The sequence below is a fragment of the Orcinus orca genome, chromosome 10 (assembly GCF_937001465.1).
Source record: "Orcinus orca chromosome 10, mOrcOrc1.1, whole genome shotgun sequence".
Classification (NCBI taxonomy): domain Eukaryota; kingdom Metazoa; phylum Chordata; class Mammalia; order Artiodactyla; family Delphinidae; genus Orcinus; species Orcinus orca.
In genome coordinates, this window is record NC_064568.1 from 43,193,329 (window position 1) to 43,210,456 (window position 17,128).

Genomic DNA, 17,128 nt, shown 5'->3' on the forward strand with positions numbered 1-17,128 from the left:
TATCATCCTTTGAAGCCCAAACCTCCTTTCCTTTGTTAAAATGGTACATAAGCCCCCAAGTCTAACTGCTTCTTTGAGTTTCACTCCTTTCCTGTGAACACCCATGCACCTAAACATTAATAAAAATTATGCTTTTCTCCTCTTAATCTGTCTTTTGTTAGTTTAATTTATAGACCCTCAATTACTGAGCCTAAGAGAGTAGAGGAAACTGTTCTTCTCCCCAACATATGCTTAATAATGATAAACTCAGACTTGCCTTGTATACGACTTCTTGTCATGTAGATGCTTTTTGTCATTGGGAGAATTCCAAGTGGATTAGTAAATTAATCTACAACTTAATCAGTTACAAAATGGAAACTTATCTGCTTTAAATTTGTCACTGATAGCCACTATTTCCTAAAAACTTATTATTGAAAAGACAACATATTATTTTTTAAATATTTATTTATTTATTTATTGGCTGCATCGGGTCTTAGTTGCAGCACATGGGATCTTTCATTGCAGTGCGCAGGCTTCTCTCTAGTTGTGGCGTGCGGGCTCCAGAATGTGCGGCTTATTAGTTGCGGCCAGAGTGCACGGGCTCCAGAGTGCATGGGCTCTGTAGTAGTGGCACGCAGGCTCTTTAGTTGTGGCACGCAGGCTCTTTAGTTGTGGCGCACAGGCTTATTTGCCCCGTGGCATGTGGGATCTTGGTTCCCTGACCAGGGATCGAACCGGCATCCCCTGCGTTGCAAGACGGATTCTTAACCAATGGACCACCAGGGAAGTCCCGACAACATATCATTATTAAAGAAAACTTTCAAAATAAAGAACAGTCTAATATTTGACTTTAATTTCTGCCTGTTTCATTCTAGAATATGATCACATCCATCCATGTCTTGGCACAGACAAACGTAGCATATATGCCACCTTAATCTGCTTTTCTAATCATAAAGATTTTTCTGGATTTCTACATAGTTTTCACAATGACTTTTTCCTTTCATTATTCATCATTCTTCAGAGAGCCATTACCTCCTGGGACTCCTGTGATGAAAGTACCATTGTTTGCTAAACCCCTAAAGGGGGGAATCATATAATTTCACCTTTTTATCTCTTGTAATGACTAGAGCAGTGCTGGGAATATGCTAGGTCCTCAGTAAGTGTTTATAGTGTTGAAAAAAACCAAAAATGTTAGTAGAAGGTAAATTCTGGGAATAAAGAACCCTGTTACAGGCTAAGAAGTCTAATCAGTTCATGCATACAATATAGCATAAATTTCCTGAAAATGCAACTAAAACTACATATATTATACTATTAACCACACGTGTGTCTCCATGTTCAACACTTCAAAGCAATATTGCAGTTGTACCTTTGATTGTATGCAGGCGATGTTCCTGACCACTCTTATACAGGAAATAAATATTTAGCAGTAAGAAAAAAAAATCTATTTATTGTAGCTTTTTTTGGGGGGGTAATCTATGTGGAAAATTAAATTATATAGATGGCAAAAAAGTTTCTGATAAACTGGCTTTATTGTCAATAACACATATGCTTTTATTAAACTCAGGTTTCTGTCTACCACTTTTTGTTAAGCAAATGCTTTTGTACCCTGAAAATCATGGGTGGACTTATAGTTGGAAAAAGTAGAAAACCCAAAAAGATTCCCCCTAGTTTTATCCACAACTCTGTAATACTATCACATGAGAATTTTTAAATACAGTGTCATGTGAAAAGAACCCTAGGCTATGCTTCAGAAGACCTGAGTTCTGTCTGTGGCTCAACCACCAACTTACTGCGTGTTTTTGTGGGGAGTTACTTCCTTTCTGGGCTTAATATTCCCATTTATAAAGAAAGAGTTAGGTTTGATGACCTGAGGTCACTTTCTGCCCAATGCTCTATGGCAAGTATATGTGATAGTACTAATTTATGCATTTACACTGAGAGTTGACTTAAACACAGTCTTTTCTTTCTTTTCATTTTGGAGGAAAGGAGATAGAAGATGCTGTGATCTGTTATTTGTCAAGTGGAGAATTGATATCCTATTGCAAGGTAACTGCCTCTGAGGAGGTTATTATAAGATCTTAAAGTGAGAGAAGGCTAGCCTAGTCTGCCAGAGGAGGTGGAGCTGCTTCTGATAGCAAAGGAGGCTCAAGGGGAACCAGCTGTCCAAGGTTGTCAGATACCTAGGAAGATAACTCACATTTCGGAAGATGTCCTCCCATCTTTCCTGTCTTTAAAGGAGTTCTGACTCTGTGCTGATGCACATCTGGGGACTGCATGATTACATCTCTCACGTAAAGCTCAGGCTAGATCTCTTTGCCAGATCAATTTCCTTGGATGCACAAATCAAGCAAAATATCTGTAACTGCCTGTTAGTTTGTTCCCATGAATCCCATGATTAACCCACTTAGCCAGAGACATTGGCCCAACGTGTTGTCCCAATCTGTGATTAGCTTGCCCACCCCGCACTCTGTCCTAACAACGGCAGTAGTTAGCTGTCCTGCCTCAACACCCCAGGCTCTTACTGTCCCCACTGACTGTGGTGCTGTGAGCCCATTTCAACTATAGTCAGTCCCCAGCACAGCACTTTATAAGAATTTCGGGGTTTCCTTCATCAATCTTTTTCATTCTGAGGTGAAGGGAAGTCTTCTGGACTCTTGGAGGGACATGACAGAGTTGGACTTACATGGGACTTCTCTGGTAGATCCAATCTAGCATTTCTGTGTCCTAGAGAATTTAAATTCTTTCTCTTACCTCTGTCAAATGTTTTTTTTAAAAACATGTCCATCCCTGAGGGTATTCCTTCCAGAACCTGGTGAATGTTTCCGTGCAACAGAAGGTGGACTTGGAAAGACCATTGATTCTGGGGGCCTTACATGACCTTGTCTGTGTAGTTTGGTACCTTCTTCTAGGATGCTAGGATCCCTGCTGTGTGCCCAAAGGTGAGGAACGAAGGCTTCTCTTTAACTCTGTCACAGTCTGTGTCTTTAGAGCCAGGGTATAGTAATTTGAATAAAGGCCACCCAAAGATGTCAAGTCCTAATCTCTGGAATTTGTAAAAGTAACCTTATTTGGAAAAAGGGTCTTTGCAGATGTCTTTAGGCCAAGGATCTTAAGATAGGGAGATTATCCTGAATTATCCAAGTGGACCCTAAATGCAATCTCATAGTAAAGACTCCTTGGTGTATAAATGAGCCCCAGAATCACCTCTTCCCAAGTCAAGTTGCTCAGTCAAACTTGGCCTCTACCAAGTGGCCCAGTTTTGTGGAGTTGAGGAAACATGCAGGATGGAGGCCAGCCCACTCCCCCTGACTTCCCTCAGCCCCTACTCAGTTACCCTGCATAAAGCAAGGACATCTGCGCCAAGTCCCATGCTGTCATTCTAGCCCATCCTGGAATTCGGCTTTGGGAGAATTCCACCAAGTCCCTTAGGCCTGCTTGGCCGAGCTGGGGAAGGGTCCACGGCTCCTTCCACAACTTCAGGTGAAACAGGTATCATAGTTCCCGCCCTCGTGATGTGACTCAGCAATATCTGTGGGCCCTGAGTCTCACTTTCTGTGAACCATTGATCTTTGCTTATCACATACAAAACTCATAAAAGATCTGAGGTTTTCCCCAAACTGCATCAGCATGTAAATGATGTGGGTGAGGGGAGTTACCTAGATATGAACTCAGGCACCAGCAGATATTTCTATGAGATGAGATTGCAGACAAAAGAGATTGGATGTAGAGGTCATGAAACAAGGCATACAGGAGTACATAAGCATTCTAAATTGCATCTAAAGAAAGAAGTTGAAGTGTAACAGTGATGGGCGTCATCCGCATGTGAGAATTCTTACCTCGCGCCCTGTGTTTCCACGAGGAACTTCCACATCTCTCCAGGAGGGGGAGCAGTATTGGAAAGGACAGCTCTGGTTCCACCTCTCTCCTCACTTCCTGCTCCTCATTGGAGGGTGATGAGCACCTATGATTGGCAGGTGGGGAGAGTTTGTCACTTGTTATCTGTTGGACCACAAAAGCCAGAGGGATGGGCCCCCTTTCTCTGTTGCCTTCCTGGGACAGCCTGAACCCCACAGTAAAGGTGTTTGTGGCTGTAGACCTTTGTGTAAGTTAACCAAGCTGGTCTGGTTTTGTCAGGCCCAGTTAGGTTCTTGCCTCTCGATATTGAGGCAAGAGACTCTCTTCCATGCAGATGACCGAACTTATCCCACTGGCCTGGTCTCAACCAGCAGAAATAAACCATGTGTTCATCACTTCACAATTCTGTTCCTGAAACACCTCTTCTCGCCACCGTAAGGAAGAATCTGTTGCGTTTCTACACACGAAAAATGAAATATCAGAAAGAGAAAGTTTAAAAAATTACCATTTAAAATTGCATTAAAAAAACACCTAGGAAAGGAGCTTTCCTGGTGGCGCAGTGGTTGAGAGTCCGCCAGCCAATGCAGGGGACATGGGTTCGTGCCCCGGTCCGGGAAGATCCCACATGCCGCGGAGCGGCTGGGCCCGTGAGCCATGGCCACTGAGCCTGCACGTCTGGAGCCTGTGCTCCGCAACGGGAGAGGCCACAGCAGTGAGAGGCCCGCGTACCACAAAAAAAACCCCAAACACCTAGGAATAAACTTTAACCAAGAAGGTGAAAGACGTATACTCTGAAAACTATAAAACATTGATGAAGGAAATTGAAGATGATTCAAAGAAATGGAACGATATCTCGTGCTCTTGGATTGGAAGAATCATCCCCCTGCCCCTGAACCCCAGACAACCACTGATCATTTACTGTCTCAATCGTTTTGCCTTTTCCAAAATGTCCTATCGTTGGAGTCATATGGCATGTAGCCTTTTCATACAGGCTTCTTTCACTTAACAATATACACTTAAGACTTCTATTTGTGTCTTGATAGCTGGTTTTCTAAAATCACTGAATAACATGCCATTATATACATTACCACAGTTTGTTTATCCATTCATCTATTGAAGGGCATCTTGGTTAATTCCAATTTTTGACAATTATAAATAAAGATGCTATAAATATTCATGCTCAGGTTTTTGTGTGGATATGTTTTCAACTCATTTGGGTAAAAATCAGGAGCATGATTACTGGATTATATGGTAAGCCTATTCTAGCTTTATAAAAAATTACCAAACTGTCTTCCAAAGTGATTATACCAGTTCGCATTTCCATGAGCAATAAATGAGAGCTCCTCTTAATCTTCTCCCTCTCCAGCATTTGGTGTTTTGATTTTAGCCATTCTTCCACATCACAAGTGTGTGGCAGTAACTCACTGTTGCTTTAATTTACAATTCCCTAGTGCAATAATGTTTTATCACATGCTAATTTGCCATCTGTATGTGTTCTTTGGTGAGATCTATTTTTTAATTTTTAGTTTTTTGTGTGTGCTGTCACTATATATGATTTTTAAGCATTTTTTTTAAAAAAAGAAGTATAGTTGATGTACAATATTACATATCACAGGTGTACACTATAGTGATACACAATTTTTAAAAGTTAGACACCATTTATAGTTATTATAAAATATTGGCTGTATTCTCCATGTGTACATGATATCCTTGTAGTTTATTTTATACCTAATAGTTCATACCTCTTAATTCCCTACCCCTCCATTGCCCCTCCCCACTTGCCTCTCCCCATTGGTAACCGCTAGTTTGTTCTCTATATGAGATCATTTTTTTAAACTTTTTAAATCACTGCAGGGTGCGATAGTAGACCCACCCCTATTCTGCCACTCACCACAGATAAGATACCTGCAGAGGAGCTGTTCTCGTCTGAGCAGAACACATGACAGTGCAGACTCTGAGAAAAGGGAATTAGCAACACTGAAAACCTCTGGAAAGAAGGCTCTAATTAAGGTATGTATTACTAAGCATCCTTGGGGAAGAAGGATGTACGAAGCAGGAACAGTTTTATGTCCCTGGGGGCAGGCAAAGGGAACACCATGACTTCAGAAATCTGGCACAAGAGGTGACTTTTTTTTTCTTTGCATATCCCCAGAGTTTACAAACCCTGCATATGTCTTAATAGCTGTCCATGGCTCTGGTGGAGGAAAGAAAGCCATGCCATTTTTCTCTGCAGGATGCTAGGAGGGTGTCAAAGCCCATCCAAGAGTGGGAAGGTGGATAAGAAAAGATCCCTCCTGTCACCAGGCATCTGGGGAGGAATCTGTCCATTTGCTGCATACAGTGCATCTGTGAGATAACGGGAAGACATGTGGGTATTATTCTCAAGGAACAAAGCTGGCAAGCAAACGTTCATCCCTAACTAGATGCTAACTTCAATGACCTCAGGCACGTCCCACCAACCCCTGAAAAGCGTTCTTAGCCCCCTTCCACAGAGGGGAACCTGAAACTCAGTTTGAAAAACAAGTCCAAGTTTACTCTGCTACAAACTAATCTAGAACTTGGAAGTCAGGTGGTCTAGATTCTAAAAGGTAAGAGCTTTTTACTCTTTTTTTTTTTTCTTTAAACACACGAAATAGAGAAATATGGAAAAGAACAAGGATTGGAGTAGACAGATGTGGTTTTTGAGTCCTGGCTCTAATCTCTCACCCTCTGTGTAACCTCAGGCACTGGACAGAAGCTGAGATTCGGTATAATCGTAACTGCAGGAATAGAAAGGAGATATTAGTGCCTGCTTCATAGGGATTCAAGAGGAATAAATGAGGTGATGCATCTAAAATTCCTGGTCCACTGTGATAAATGGTAGAGCTTGCTAATACTTTCCACAGATTTTAATGATAAAAGAGCACGGGGGAAGTGTGGAGTGGGCGTCAGTAGGAAGGATCTGGGGAAGAAAATGAGTTGAAGACCTCCTCATAGTCCAGGATCTTAGGAGAGCAGAAGAGAAGGACCATGAAATGGAAATTGTTTTTAAAAATAACTGTAAAAGACAAGCAGGGAGGAAGATGTAGGAGGGGAGACTGTTGTTTTGAAAGTTGCTGGCCACATAAAAAAAAAGACCCACCTCCGTTCTTCAGAAACTGTTTTAAAATCTATTTTGCGCACATAGTGAAATTAATATTTTTTAAATAGCTAACTTGCTTGGCATTTCAAATTATAGAAATGTGGCATAGTGGATAGGGATGTCTGAATGTTCAATAATCAAATGCCTCGGAAAAATAGTAAGTCTAGGTTGAAATTGCCTTGAATATAAATATCAGTTTGAGGAGAATGATCATGTTTTTGTTTGTTTGTTTTCTGAAAACGAATTTATTAATGTCTCTCTGTAAGTGAATCAAGTGGATGTACAGCAGCAAGAAACAGAGCACTGAAAATCAGCTATACCCCATTATAAAGAAAATTTTAAAAAAAAATCAAACACAGTGAGAGACAGATAAATACTTACAAAATACATTCAGGGGGTGTGATGCAACCAGGATTGACCACACTAAAACCACAGCTGGATGAGACCTAAGGCTGGACACTGGTGGGGCTGAGAGAATTGGTGAGGATGGGTCAACAAATGTAGCCACTTAAGAGTAATACTGCCTGCCCCCCATTCCATGGGTCCCAAAACTCCAGGTGCAGGGGAACCATCCTACCGCTGAAGCAAGCATGGGAAACCCAGAGGATGGTACATCGTCTGAACAGGAGAAGTGTGGAAAAGTTGCCTCATCTCATTTCCTGCTGCTCGCATTCTCCCCACCGGCCTCTTTCCTAACAATCTCCTCACTTAGGGAATGCGCACCTTCAACATCCTGTTTTGAACAGCTTGGAATTTGTCCAGAGGATGAAGGGGAAGGGGGGGAACCAATGAGAAACAAGCCCTAGGTGTTTGGACAGGTACATGTCACTCTAATTTCCAATCAGGAAGACGAATTGACCAAAGGCTCAGCTTGCCCCTGGAATCAGATTAGGGCTTGCAGCAATCCTGCTGTTTTGGGGCCAGTTCCTACAAAAGCAAGTTAAAAAATGGAGGTCAGGGGTACTGCAATTCACAAAGCTGCAGTGTTGTAAATGATACCTATCATCGAAAAATGTCTTGAGGAAAGTCATCGAAAGGGGCTTGAAAACAAGGCAGAATTGCAGGAAAGGGATTTCAAGAGGTTGATTCGAGTCGCCATTGAAGCACATGAAAAGCGGCTGAACTTCGCCATTGCTGCAGCTGGCCAAAAAGGGCATATGCGTCTTTCCTGAATATAAGAGAATGATCATGTTTTAAATGTTGAGTCTTCCTTTCACTTTATCTCCATTGCAAAAGGAAGGAAGGGAGGAAAAGGAAAAGAATCAAAAGCAAATATGGCAGTATGCTAGCAGTTGCTAATTCTGAGGGGTAGAACTATAGGTATTTAAGTTTTCTTTGCAAATTTTGGCTTTTCTTATCCCACACAACCCCTCTGTATTAGTCAGCCCAGGCAGTTTTCAGCTTTTAAAAAGTGCTAATAGGCTGTACTTTTTAGAGAAGTTTACAGAAAATTTACAAATTTGGGTAGAAAAGGCAGAGAGGTCCCATGTAGCCCCTGTATTAGTCTGTTTAAGCTGCCATCACAAAATGTCACAGGCTGGGTGGCTTAAATGACAGGGATTTATTTTCTCACAGTTCTGGAGGCTAGAAGTCCAAGAGCAAGGTGCTAACAAATTGGATTTCTGGTGAGAGCTTCTTGGGCTGCCTTCACACTTTGTCCTCATCTTACAAGGACACCAGTCCGATTGGATTAGGGCCCCATCTGATGATCTCATTTAACCTAAATTACCTCCTTAATGGCCTGTCTCCAAATATAGTGACATTGGGAGTGTCTTGGTCAGTTTGGGCTCCTATAACAGAATACCATAGACTGGGTGGCTGACAAACAACAAATTTATTTCTCACAGTTCTAGAGTCTGGGAAGTCCAAGATCAAGGTACCAGAACAGTCAGGTTCTGGTGAGAGCCCTCTTCCAGATTGCAAACTGCCAAATTCCCATTGTATCCTCACAAACCCTAGAGCAGAGAGAGGAAGCAAGCTCTTCTGTGATTCTTATAAGGGCACTCATCCCATTCATGAGGGCTCCACCCTTATGACCTCACCTAATCCAATCACTTTGCAAAGGCTCCACCTCCTAATTCCGTCACAATGGGGGTAGGGTTTCAACATACAAATTTTGGAAGGACACAGTTAGACCATAACAGGGCTTTAGAGCTTCAACACATGAACTTGGGAGGGGCGAGAGGCACAATTCAATCCATACTTTTAAATAAAAATATTGTTAAATGAATCTCTCTTAGGTGCCTCTGTGGCCAAGTCTTCCTGCCTTGATGGATTATACACTTGAGCCCAATGTGACAATAACTGACTACTACTATCCTGATATCATCTCAAGCCCCTGCAATGGGGAACTTATCCAAAGAGATAGCAAGTTGCTTCTTGCCATCTTTTACTGCCTCCTGTTTGTATTTGGTCTTCTGGGAAACAGCCTGGTCATCCTGGTCCTTGTCACCTGCAAGAAGCTGAAGAGCATCACAGACATATACCTCTTGAACTTGGCCCTGTCTGACTTGCTTTTTGTCTTCTCCTTCCCCTTTCAGACCCACTATCAGCTGGACCAGTGGGTGTTTGGGACTGTAATGTGCAAGGTGGTCTCTGGCTTTTATTACATTGGCTTCTTTAGCAGCATGTTCTTTGTCACCCTCATGAGTGTGGACAGGTACCTGGCAGTTGTCCGTGCTGTATACGCCATGAAAGTGAGGACGACCAGAATGGGCACAGCCCTGAGTCTGGCAATGTGGCTGATTGCCTTTGTGGCCACCAGCCCATTACTAGTATTTTACCAAGAGGCCTCTGATGATGGTGTTCTACAGTGTTATTTGTATTACAATCAAGAGACGCTGAAGTGGAAGATCTTCATCCACTTTGAAATGAATATCTTAGGCCTGTTGATCCCATTCACCATCCTTATGTTCTGCTACATTAGCATCCTGCACCAGCTGAAGAGTTGCCAGAGCCACAACAAGACCAAGGCCACCAAGCTCGTGCTCGTTGTGGTGGTTGTCTCTTTACTCTTCTGGGTCCCATTCAATGTAGTACTTTTCCTTACTTCCCTGCACAACATGCACATCTTGGATGGATGTGTCATGAGCCAGCGGTTGATCTATGCCACTCATGTCACAGAAACCATTTCCTTCACCCACTGCTGTGTGAACCCTATTATCTATGCGTTCATGGGTGAGAAGTTCAAGAAACACCTCTCAAATATTTCAGAAAAGTTGCAGCCACATCTTCCTCTACATAGGGAGACAAATCTCTAGGGAGACCTGGGAAAGGTCATCCTCCTATCAGCACCCCTCCCATTCCTCCAGTATAGACTACATTTTGTGAGGCAGGTGCCTTAGAGCAGCCCTCTGCCTCCATCACCCGTCTTCTTTCAGGAGACAAAAATGATTCACACTGGAGTCTGAGACTATGTGAAGGGAGACTCTTAGAAATTTGGCTACAGACACAAGACTTATTTCATGATATTCAAGGAATTCCTACTATTGCAAATTAATCTTCTCAACTTTCAAAAACTTTGTTACTATTTTCTGAAAAGAGTCTATATATTTCACTATGAATTGTAATGTTAGCTCTAGGGATTTTTTTCCCTTGGTTTTTGGAGTATCTTTATCAAATACCAACTTAAATTTTATCAAATGCTTTTTCCTTATCTACTGAAGTGATCATGTAGTTTTCCTCCATTATTCTGTTAATTTGGTGAACTATATTGATTGATTTTCTTATTTTAAATCAACCTGTATTTTCCCTGGAAAAAATGACCTCATGGTTATGATCATTTTAATAAATAATTGGATTCTCTTGGGATTTTCGTATCTGTGTTCATGAGAGATCTTGTCTTGTAATTTTTCTTTCTTATAATGTCCTGGCCAGGTTTGGCCCCAAAACAAAGGGTGGATTGTATTATACGTCAATTAAAACGTAATAAAAAAATGCAAATCCCCCTCCCCCACACACAACAAAACCAACCAACCAACCCGACAACTCTTCAACAGGGCCTGTAATACCCCGCAAAGATTGTCTCCCTTTTCTCTTTACTTGTGCTGGTCCAGCCACTCTGGCCTCCCTTCAATCCTGGGAGATTGATCTCCACGATTTATTCAAATGGTTCTTCCTCTCAATTTGTGTGTGTGTCTTTTTCTCCCTGAGCTCTAGTTAACTGAGTGTTAATACTTTTCGTGTCCATATCTTGTAGCTTTATTTTATATTTTCTGTTTTTTAAAGAGTTCTTTAATTTGCTCTTCCGATTTTCTAATTCATGTTTTAGCTATATTCCATCTATTATGCTCTCATTTCAGCTATTATATATATGTGTGTGTAGATATATATATATGTATATATATATATGTATATAATGTGCTCCTTATTTCAACTATTATATTTTTCATGCTGGCACAGTGATGGCCTTGATACTTGCTGGGTTGAAATGATGAGGTCAGATAGAATCATGCTGTGTGTAGCCTTTTTTTAAAAAAAATTTTATTGGAGTATAGTTGATTTACAATGTTGTGTTAGTTTCAGTTGTATTCCCCTCTGTTTCTTTTTCTTTTTTAAAAAAAATTATTTATTTATTTATTTTTGGCTGTGTTGGGTCTTCGTTGCTGCACACAGGCTTTCTCTAGTTGCGGCGAGTGGGGGCTACTCTTTGTTGTGGTGCGCAGGCTTCTCATTGCAGTGGCTTCTCTTGTTGCAGAGCACAGGCTCTAGGCGAGCGGGCTCAGTAGTTGTGGCTCATGGGCTCTAGCGTGCAGGCTCAGTAGTTGTAGCGCACGGGCTTAGTTGCTCCACGGCATGTGGGATCTTCCCGGACCAGGGCTCAAACCCGTGTCTCCTGCATTGGCAGGTGGATTCTTAACCTCTGTGCCACCAGGAAAGTGCCCCATCTGTTTCTTAAAAGGAATTCCTGACACCAAAGTCAGCCCGGTGGCTTTGTGTGTTCCTTGCTAAGACAGACCTCTACTCTTTGCCATTAGCTGTATGCAAAAGGATTTATATATTTGAAACAAATAATCAGCTGACTACTGGGCTATGTTGAGTCAGATTTAGATGACTCTGCTCAAGCCACATGCATGATGGCAGCTATCCTGTCCACGTAATAGATACCAAGATCAAGCCACAGCAAGTTCATTTAAGAGCGTGAACCAATTTTTAAGTATTTTGACAGATATACTTGCAGGTGAGATGATATAGGAGAAAATAATTATAATACATGAAAAACATGTTTTGAATTTTATAAAAGGCATTATAATTGGCCCTCACGTAGCTCTACTAATGGAGGAAACATATATAAATAATCTTAAACGGCAAAAGCAAAATGCCGTTAAACCCTAGGTCTGAAGTGCATTGGAGTTTACTTTCTCAAAGCAATAGCAAATTACCTTTCTGATAATAGATGGTTTTATTAAATATTAAAAGTGTTTACTTGAGTTCATCCTGACTTGTCCTGATACATCCTGAGTGGCAGGGGAGTCAACCTGAAATGGAACATTTGCTGGAAATAATTCACCAAACAAAGAATAATCCATATGTGTTTCATCTAGAGATTACTATTAAAAAGATGAAATGATGAGGTCAGGAGGGATATGGGGAAGGGAACAGAGGGACATTCACATTTTTGGGCACCTACTCTGAGCTGAGCACTTAACTGGAATTTTCTCATTAATCTACAAAGAGCCCTTTAGGATGATTATTGTTAACCTAAGAGGCTGCCAAATCAGAATCCCAGAGCATGATGTCTCCAAAGCCACGGAGCTCCCCCCTACCTCTTGCAAGTGCACTGTCTTCTCACACGTGCCCTGTGCTCCTCAGCTGGGCTGCCCCGCTGCCTGGCCTGGAGTAGGCTGAGTTCTGCAGGCCACGACTCTGAGTTCAGCCAGCCCCTCGGAGGGGCCTCCACCTAGGGCACCACCAGACTGGACCAGCTCGATGATCGGGGTGTGAATTGGGGAGGGGTCTCCCCTACGTGCTCCTGGACTGTTGCCTGCCAGGATTTTTCTCTCTCCAACCCAGCAAAGACCATTTGGAGTGGCCAACACTTGTGAAGTGGGATGTATCTCTGGATCTTGAACCATGCTGGCCTTTCCTGATAGGACATTGCAGGGGATGCCTCAGAATTCCTGTTCTGGACCCTGCTCCTCACTTACAAACCAGCCTGAAGTAACCTCTCTGCGTGTCAAGACAGTCATGTATAAGATGAGGTTGAAGATGGTGATGATGGTGCTTTCTGTCTTGCCTTCTCCGTAGGAATGCCTGATGTCCCACCTGTAACCTGTAAACATCTTTGTACACATAAAAGGTTAATTATTATTACTATAATAAAAATACACAGCACATAGCCTTCTACTAGCTGTGCAACTTTGGACACCTTACTTTAACTGTTCTGTGCTTCAGTTTCCCTACATGTAAAATGCAGATAGTAATAATGCATACCTCTGATTTCTGTGAGACGGTTGGTTATACAGGGTTATGCGCTGTGTCTAACGCCACCTACCGTTCACTAGCTGGCAGTAACAAGAGTCTCCTACAGCAAGATTGAAAGAATGGGAGACCATTCCTGTGTGTATCTGGTATATGTGCTTGGTATGTTAAGAATGTGTCTGTCAAGGAAAGGCTGAAAAACTGTTCGAGATTAAAGAAATATATGATCTTAAATTGGATTCTGGATCGAGGGGAAAATGCTCTGAAGGATGGTTTAGGAACAATTGGTGAAATTTTAATTTGGACTATTTATGAGATAGCATAAGTATTAAAAGCGATAAAACAGGGCTTCCCTGGTGGCGCAGTGGTTAAGAATCCGCCTCCCAATGCAGGGGACATGGGTTCAAGCCCTGGTCTGGGAAGATCCCACCTGCTGCAGAGCAACTAAGCCCGTGCCACAACTACTGAGCCTGAGTGCCTAGAGCCCGTGCTCCACGACAAGAGAAGCCACCGCAATGAGAAGCCCGCACACCGCAATGAAGAGTAGCCCCCGCTCTCCGCAACTGGAGAAAGCCCATACACAGCAATAAAGATCCAACGCAGCCAAAAAATAAAATAAATAAATTTTTTTTTTAAAAAGGCGGTAAAACAGAGAAACAGAACAGTGCCTGGGTACAGAAAGCACAACAATTAATGTTACTTGTTATTACCAACTAGGATATAAGCCCCATGAGGTCATCGACTTTATCTGTTTTATTCACTGCTGCATCCCTAAAGTCTGGAACAGTCTCTGGCACACAATATGTGCTTAATTAATATTTGTTGGATGAAGAAATGAACTGGTTCCTGAAACAAGACACAGTTAAGAACTGGGGTGAGGTATCAGGGCCATCTGTCCTCACACGCAGAGACTGAGGTTATCCACTCTGGTTCCTGGTCATTGTTTGTGACCCTGGTGACCCTAGATTGCAAAACATTCTGAGATTGATTCAATTGTTCCAGGCACGTGGTTCACACAAACAAAAATTCATCTGGCAGCTCCTGAAATCAAATGCATTTGTAACTTACTAACCTGTGATTACCGATGTCCCTTCTAGTTCTGCTCCCCACTGCTTTGCCTGGCAGTGGGAGAGGGACTTGGGATGCCCTGGCTGCCATCCTCTCTCTGCCCCTCAGGGGACCAACACAGGCTCTGATTGGCTGAGTCTGAGCCTCAGGCCAGTGCTCATCTACCAGGAGGAAGGCTTGCCTTTGTAAGGAGGTTCAGTTGGCACATCTCAGCTGGACATCATGCTGCAGAGAGGTCTCAGGTGGCTGGTGAGGCACCGACAGGCAGTACCCCTTCTCCCAGCCCTGGCTGGCCAGCCCCGGATGCTCAAGTCAGACTGGATGCCAGCCCGCACACATCACCGTGTGTACCCACGTCGTGTACAGGTGAGCTGTGAGTGTGGTCAGAGAGTCCCAGATTGAGGGAGGTGGAAGGAACCCTAGACTCCATTGACAGATGAGAAATCTGAGGCCTGGAGATACAAGATGGCCTTCCCAAGGCCACAGCAGAGCCTTAGAGCCAGGACTCCTGATTCTTAGAAGATGCTCATTCCACTTGGCCATTTCGTCCTATATTGAGGGGTGGACCCTCAAACTGGAAACTTAGAGACAACATCTGGAGGCTCCTCCAGTCTTACTGACCCTGCTGAACATTTCCCATGTGGGAAAGTTGGGTTACTGATTCCCCAGAACAAGCAGAATCCGGGAAAGAGAATCTGATTAGTGGCAACTCAAGGGAGAGCAGTGATGACAGCTTAATGTAGCATTTTCTGGACCAAAAAAAAAGGGGCATAATTAAAAGTGAATTGTGGCAAGAGGGAGGAGATTTGGGGATATATGTATATGTACAGCTGATTCACTTTGTTATAAAGCAGAAACTAACACACCATTGTAAGGCATTTATACTCCAATAAAGATGTAAAAAAATATACAGTTTTAAAAAGCACAAGCTTTGGAACCAAATAATATTCACTTTTTAAGTCTTCAGTTCAAAAGGAGATCACAGGAAGTTACAAAATACTCAGGTCGTGGGTAGATCTTAACGGTGCTGAATGGAAAAAGTAATAAATACAATGAAGACCTTAAATTTTTAAAAAAGTGAATTGTGGAACAGAGTCAAGATGGTGGAATAGGAGGACATGGAGTTCGCGTCTCCTCACAACTAGGGCACCTACTAGGCACTGAGAGTGGTCCTCGGACACCTAAGGGGATGGGAGGAATCCCTGCATGACCAGGTAGGATGTGGGAGGGAAGGAAAGAGGAAAGAAAGGTGGAGGTGTGACAGTACCCTGTGGGGGGCTGGGGAAGGGGAGAGGGTCCCACACTCGGAGGGGCCACTCACGGCGAAGGGATCAGCGGGGATAGAGAGGGACCTTAGGGGGATCAGGGGATTGGAGGGGAATGTAGCCAGCCTCTCCCCCACCCACTCAGGCCCTGGTGAGCCTTCTGGGGTCCCAGGCCTGAATCCCCACCCCCTGGGGCCCCCTCCGGCTGGGCAGGTCCCAAGCCTGACCCTCCTGCCCCCCCAGCCACCCCCACCCCTACCAACACCTCTTCCAGCTGTGCCGGCCCCAGCGGGGCTGCCCCTGACAGGGCTTCCTCTGGCCATGCGTGTACAGGTAGGTCAAGTGCCGCCTCCTCCAAGGCCTTCTCTGGCTGTGCCAGCCCCTGCGGGTGAGCCTGTGGAGGCCTGTGCCCCAGCTGACCTGCATGGGCATGTGTGCTCTGGGCCAGCTCCAGGAACAGACGCTGGTGAGAGGAACACATGCAGAGCTGGGGCTGGCACAGTGGGTCCAGAGATCTACCTAGAGGTCTTGGAAGCCTACTGGGGAGGCGGGGGTATGCTGTAGCTCACTGTGGGGGCAAGGACACTGATAGAGAAGGCACCAGGGAATTTTTTATTTTTTAATTTAAAAAATTTTTCATTTTCTTTATTTTCTTTTTTCTTTCTGTTGTTCTGGTTCTGTTTTGTTTTGTTGTTGTTTCACTTTTATTTATTTCTAATATATTTTTCATTTTTCTAATTTTATTTAATTTTTTATTCTTTGTTACTGTTCTGCTCTTTTCTGTTTGTTTTATGTTTTTGTTTGTTTTTGCTGTGCCACATGGCTTGTGGGGTCTTGGATCCCAGGCCAGGGGTTGGGCGTGAGCTCCTGTGGTGGGAGTGCTGAGTCCAAGCTGCTGGACTAACAGAGAACTTCAGGTCCCAGGGAATATTAATCAGTGTGAGGTCTCCCAGAGATCCTTATCTTGGCACAAAGACTCAGCTCCACCCAGCTGCCTGCAAACTCCAGTGCTGGATGCCTCAGGCCAAACAATCAGCAAGACAGGAACACAGCCCCACCCATCAAAAAAAATGAGATGCCAAAAAAAATATGTTACAGATGAAGGAGCAAGGTAAAAGCCTACAAGACCAAATAAATGAAGAGGAAATAGGCAACCTACATGAAAAAGAATGCAGAGTAATGATAGTAAAGATGATCCAGAATATCAGAAATAGAATGGAGGCATGGATCGAGAAAATACAAGAAATGTTTAACAAAGACGTAGAAGAACTAAAGAACAAACAAACAGAGATGAACAACACAACTGAAATGAAAAATACTCTAGAAGGAATCAATAGCACAATAACTGAGGCAGAAAAACGAATAAGTGAGCTGGAAGATAGAATGGTGGAAATAGCTGCTGAGGAGCAGAATAAAG

General features: G+C 43.2%; 1 protein-coding gene across 1 annotated transcript; it reads left to right on the forward strand.

The window, feature by feature from the left end:
- Positions 1-9,089: 9,089 nt before the first annotated feature.
- On the forward strand, positions 9,090-10,809 carry CCR8 (C-C motif chemokine receptor 8). Its single transcript, XM_004286853.4, is given in 2 exon segments — positions 9,090-10,160; positions 10,162-10,809. Coding segments are annotated over 2 exon segments (1,059 nt in total). The 5' UTR covers positions 9,090-9,228; the 3' UTR covers positions 10,289-10,809.
- The last annotated feature ends 6,319 nt before the right edge of the window (positions 10,810-17,128 follow it).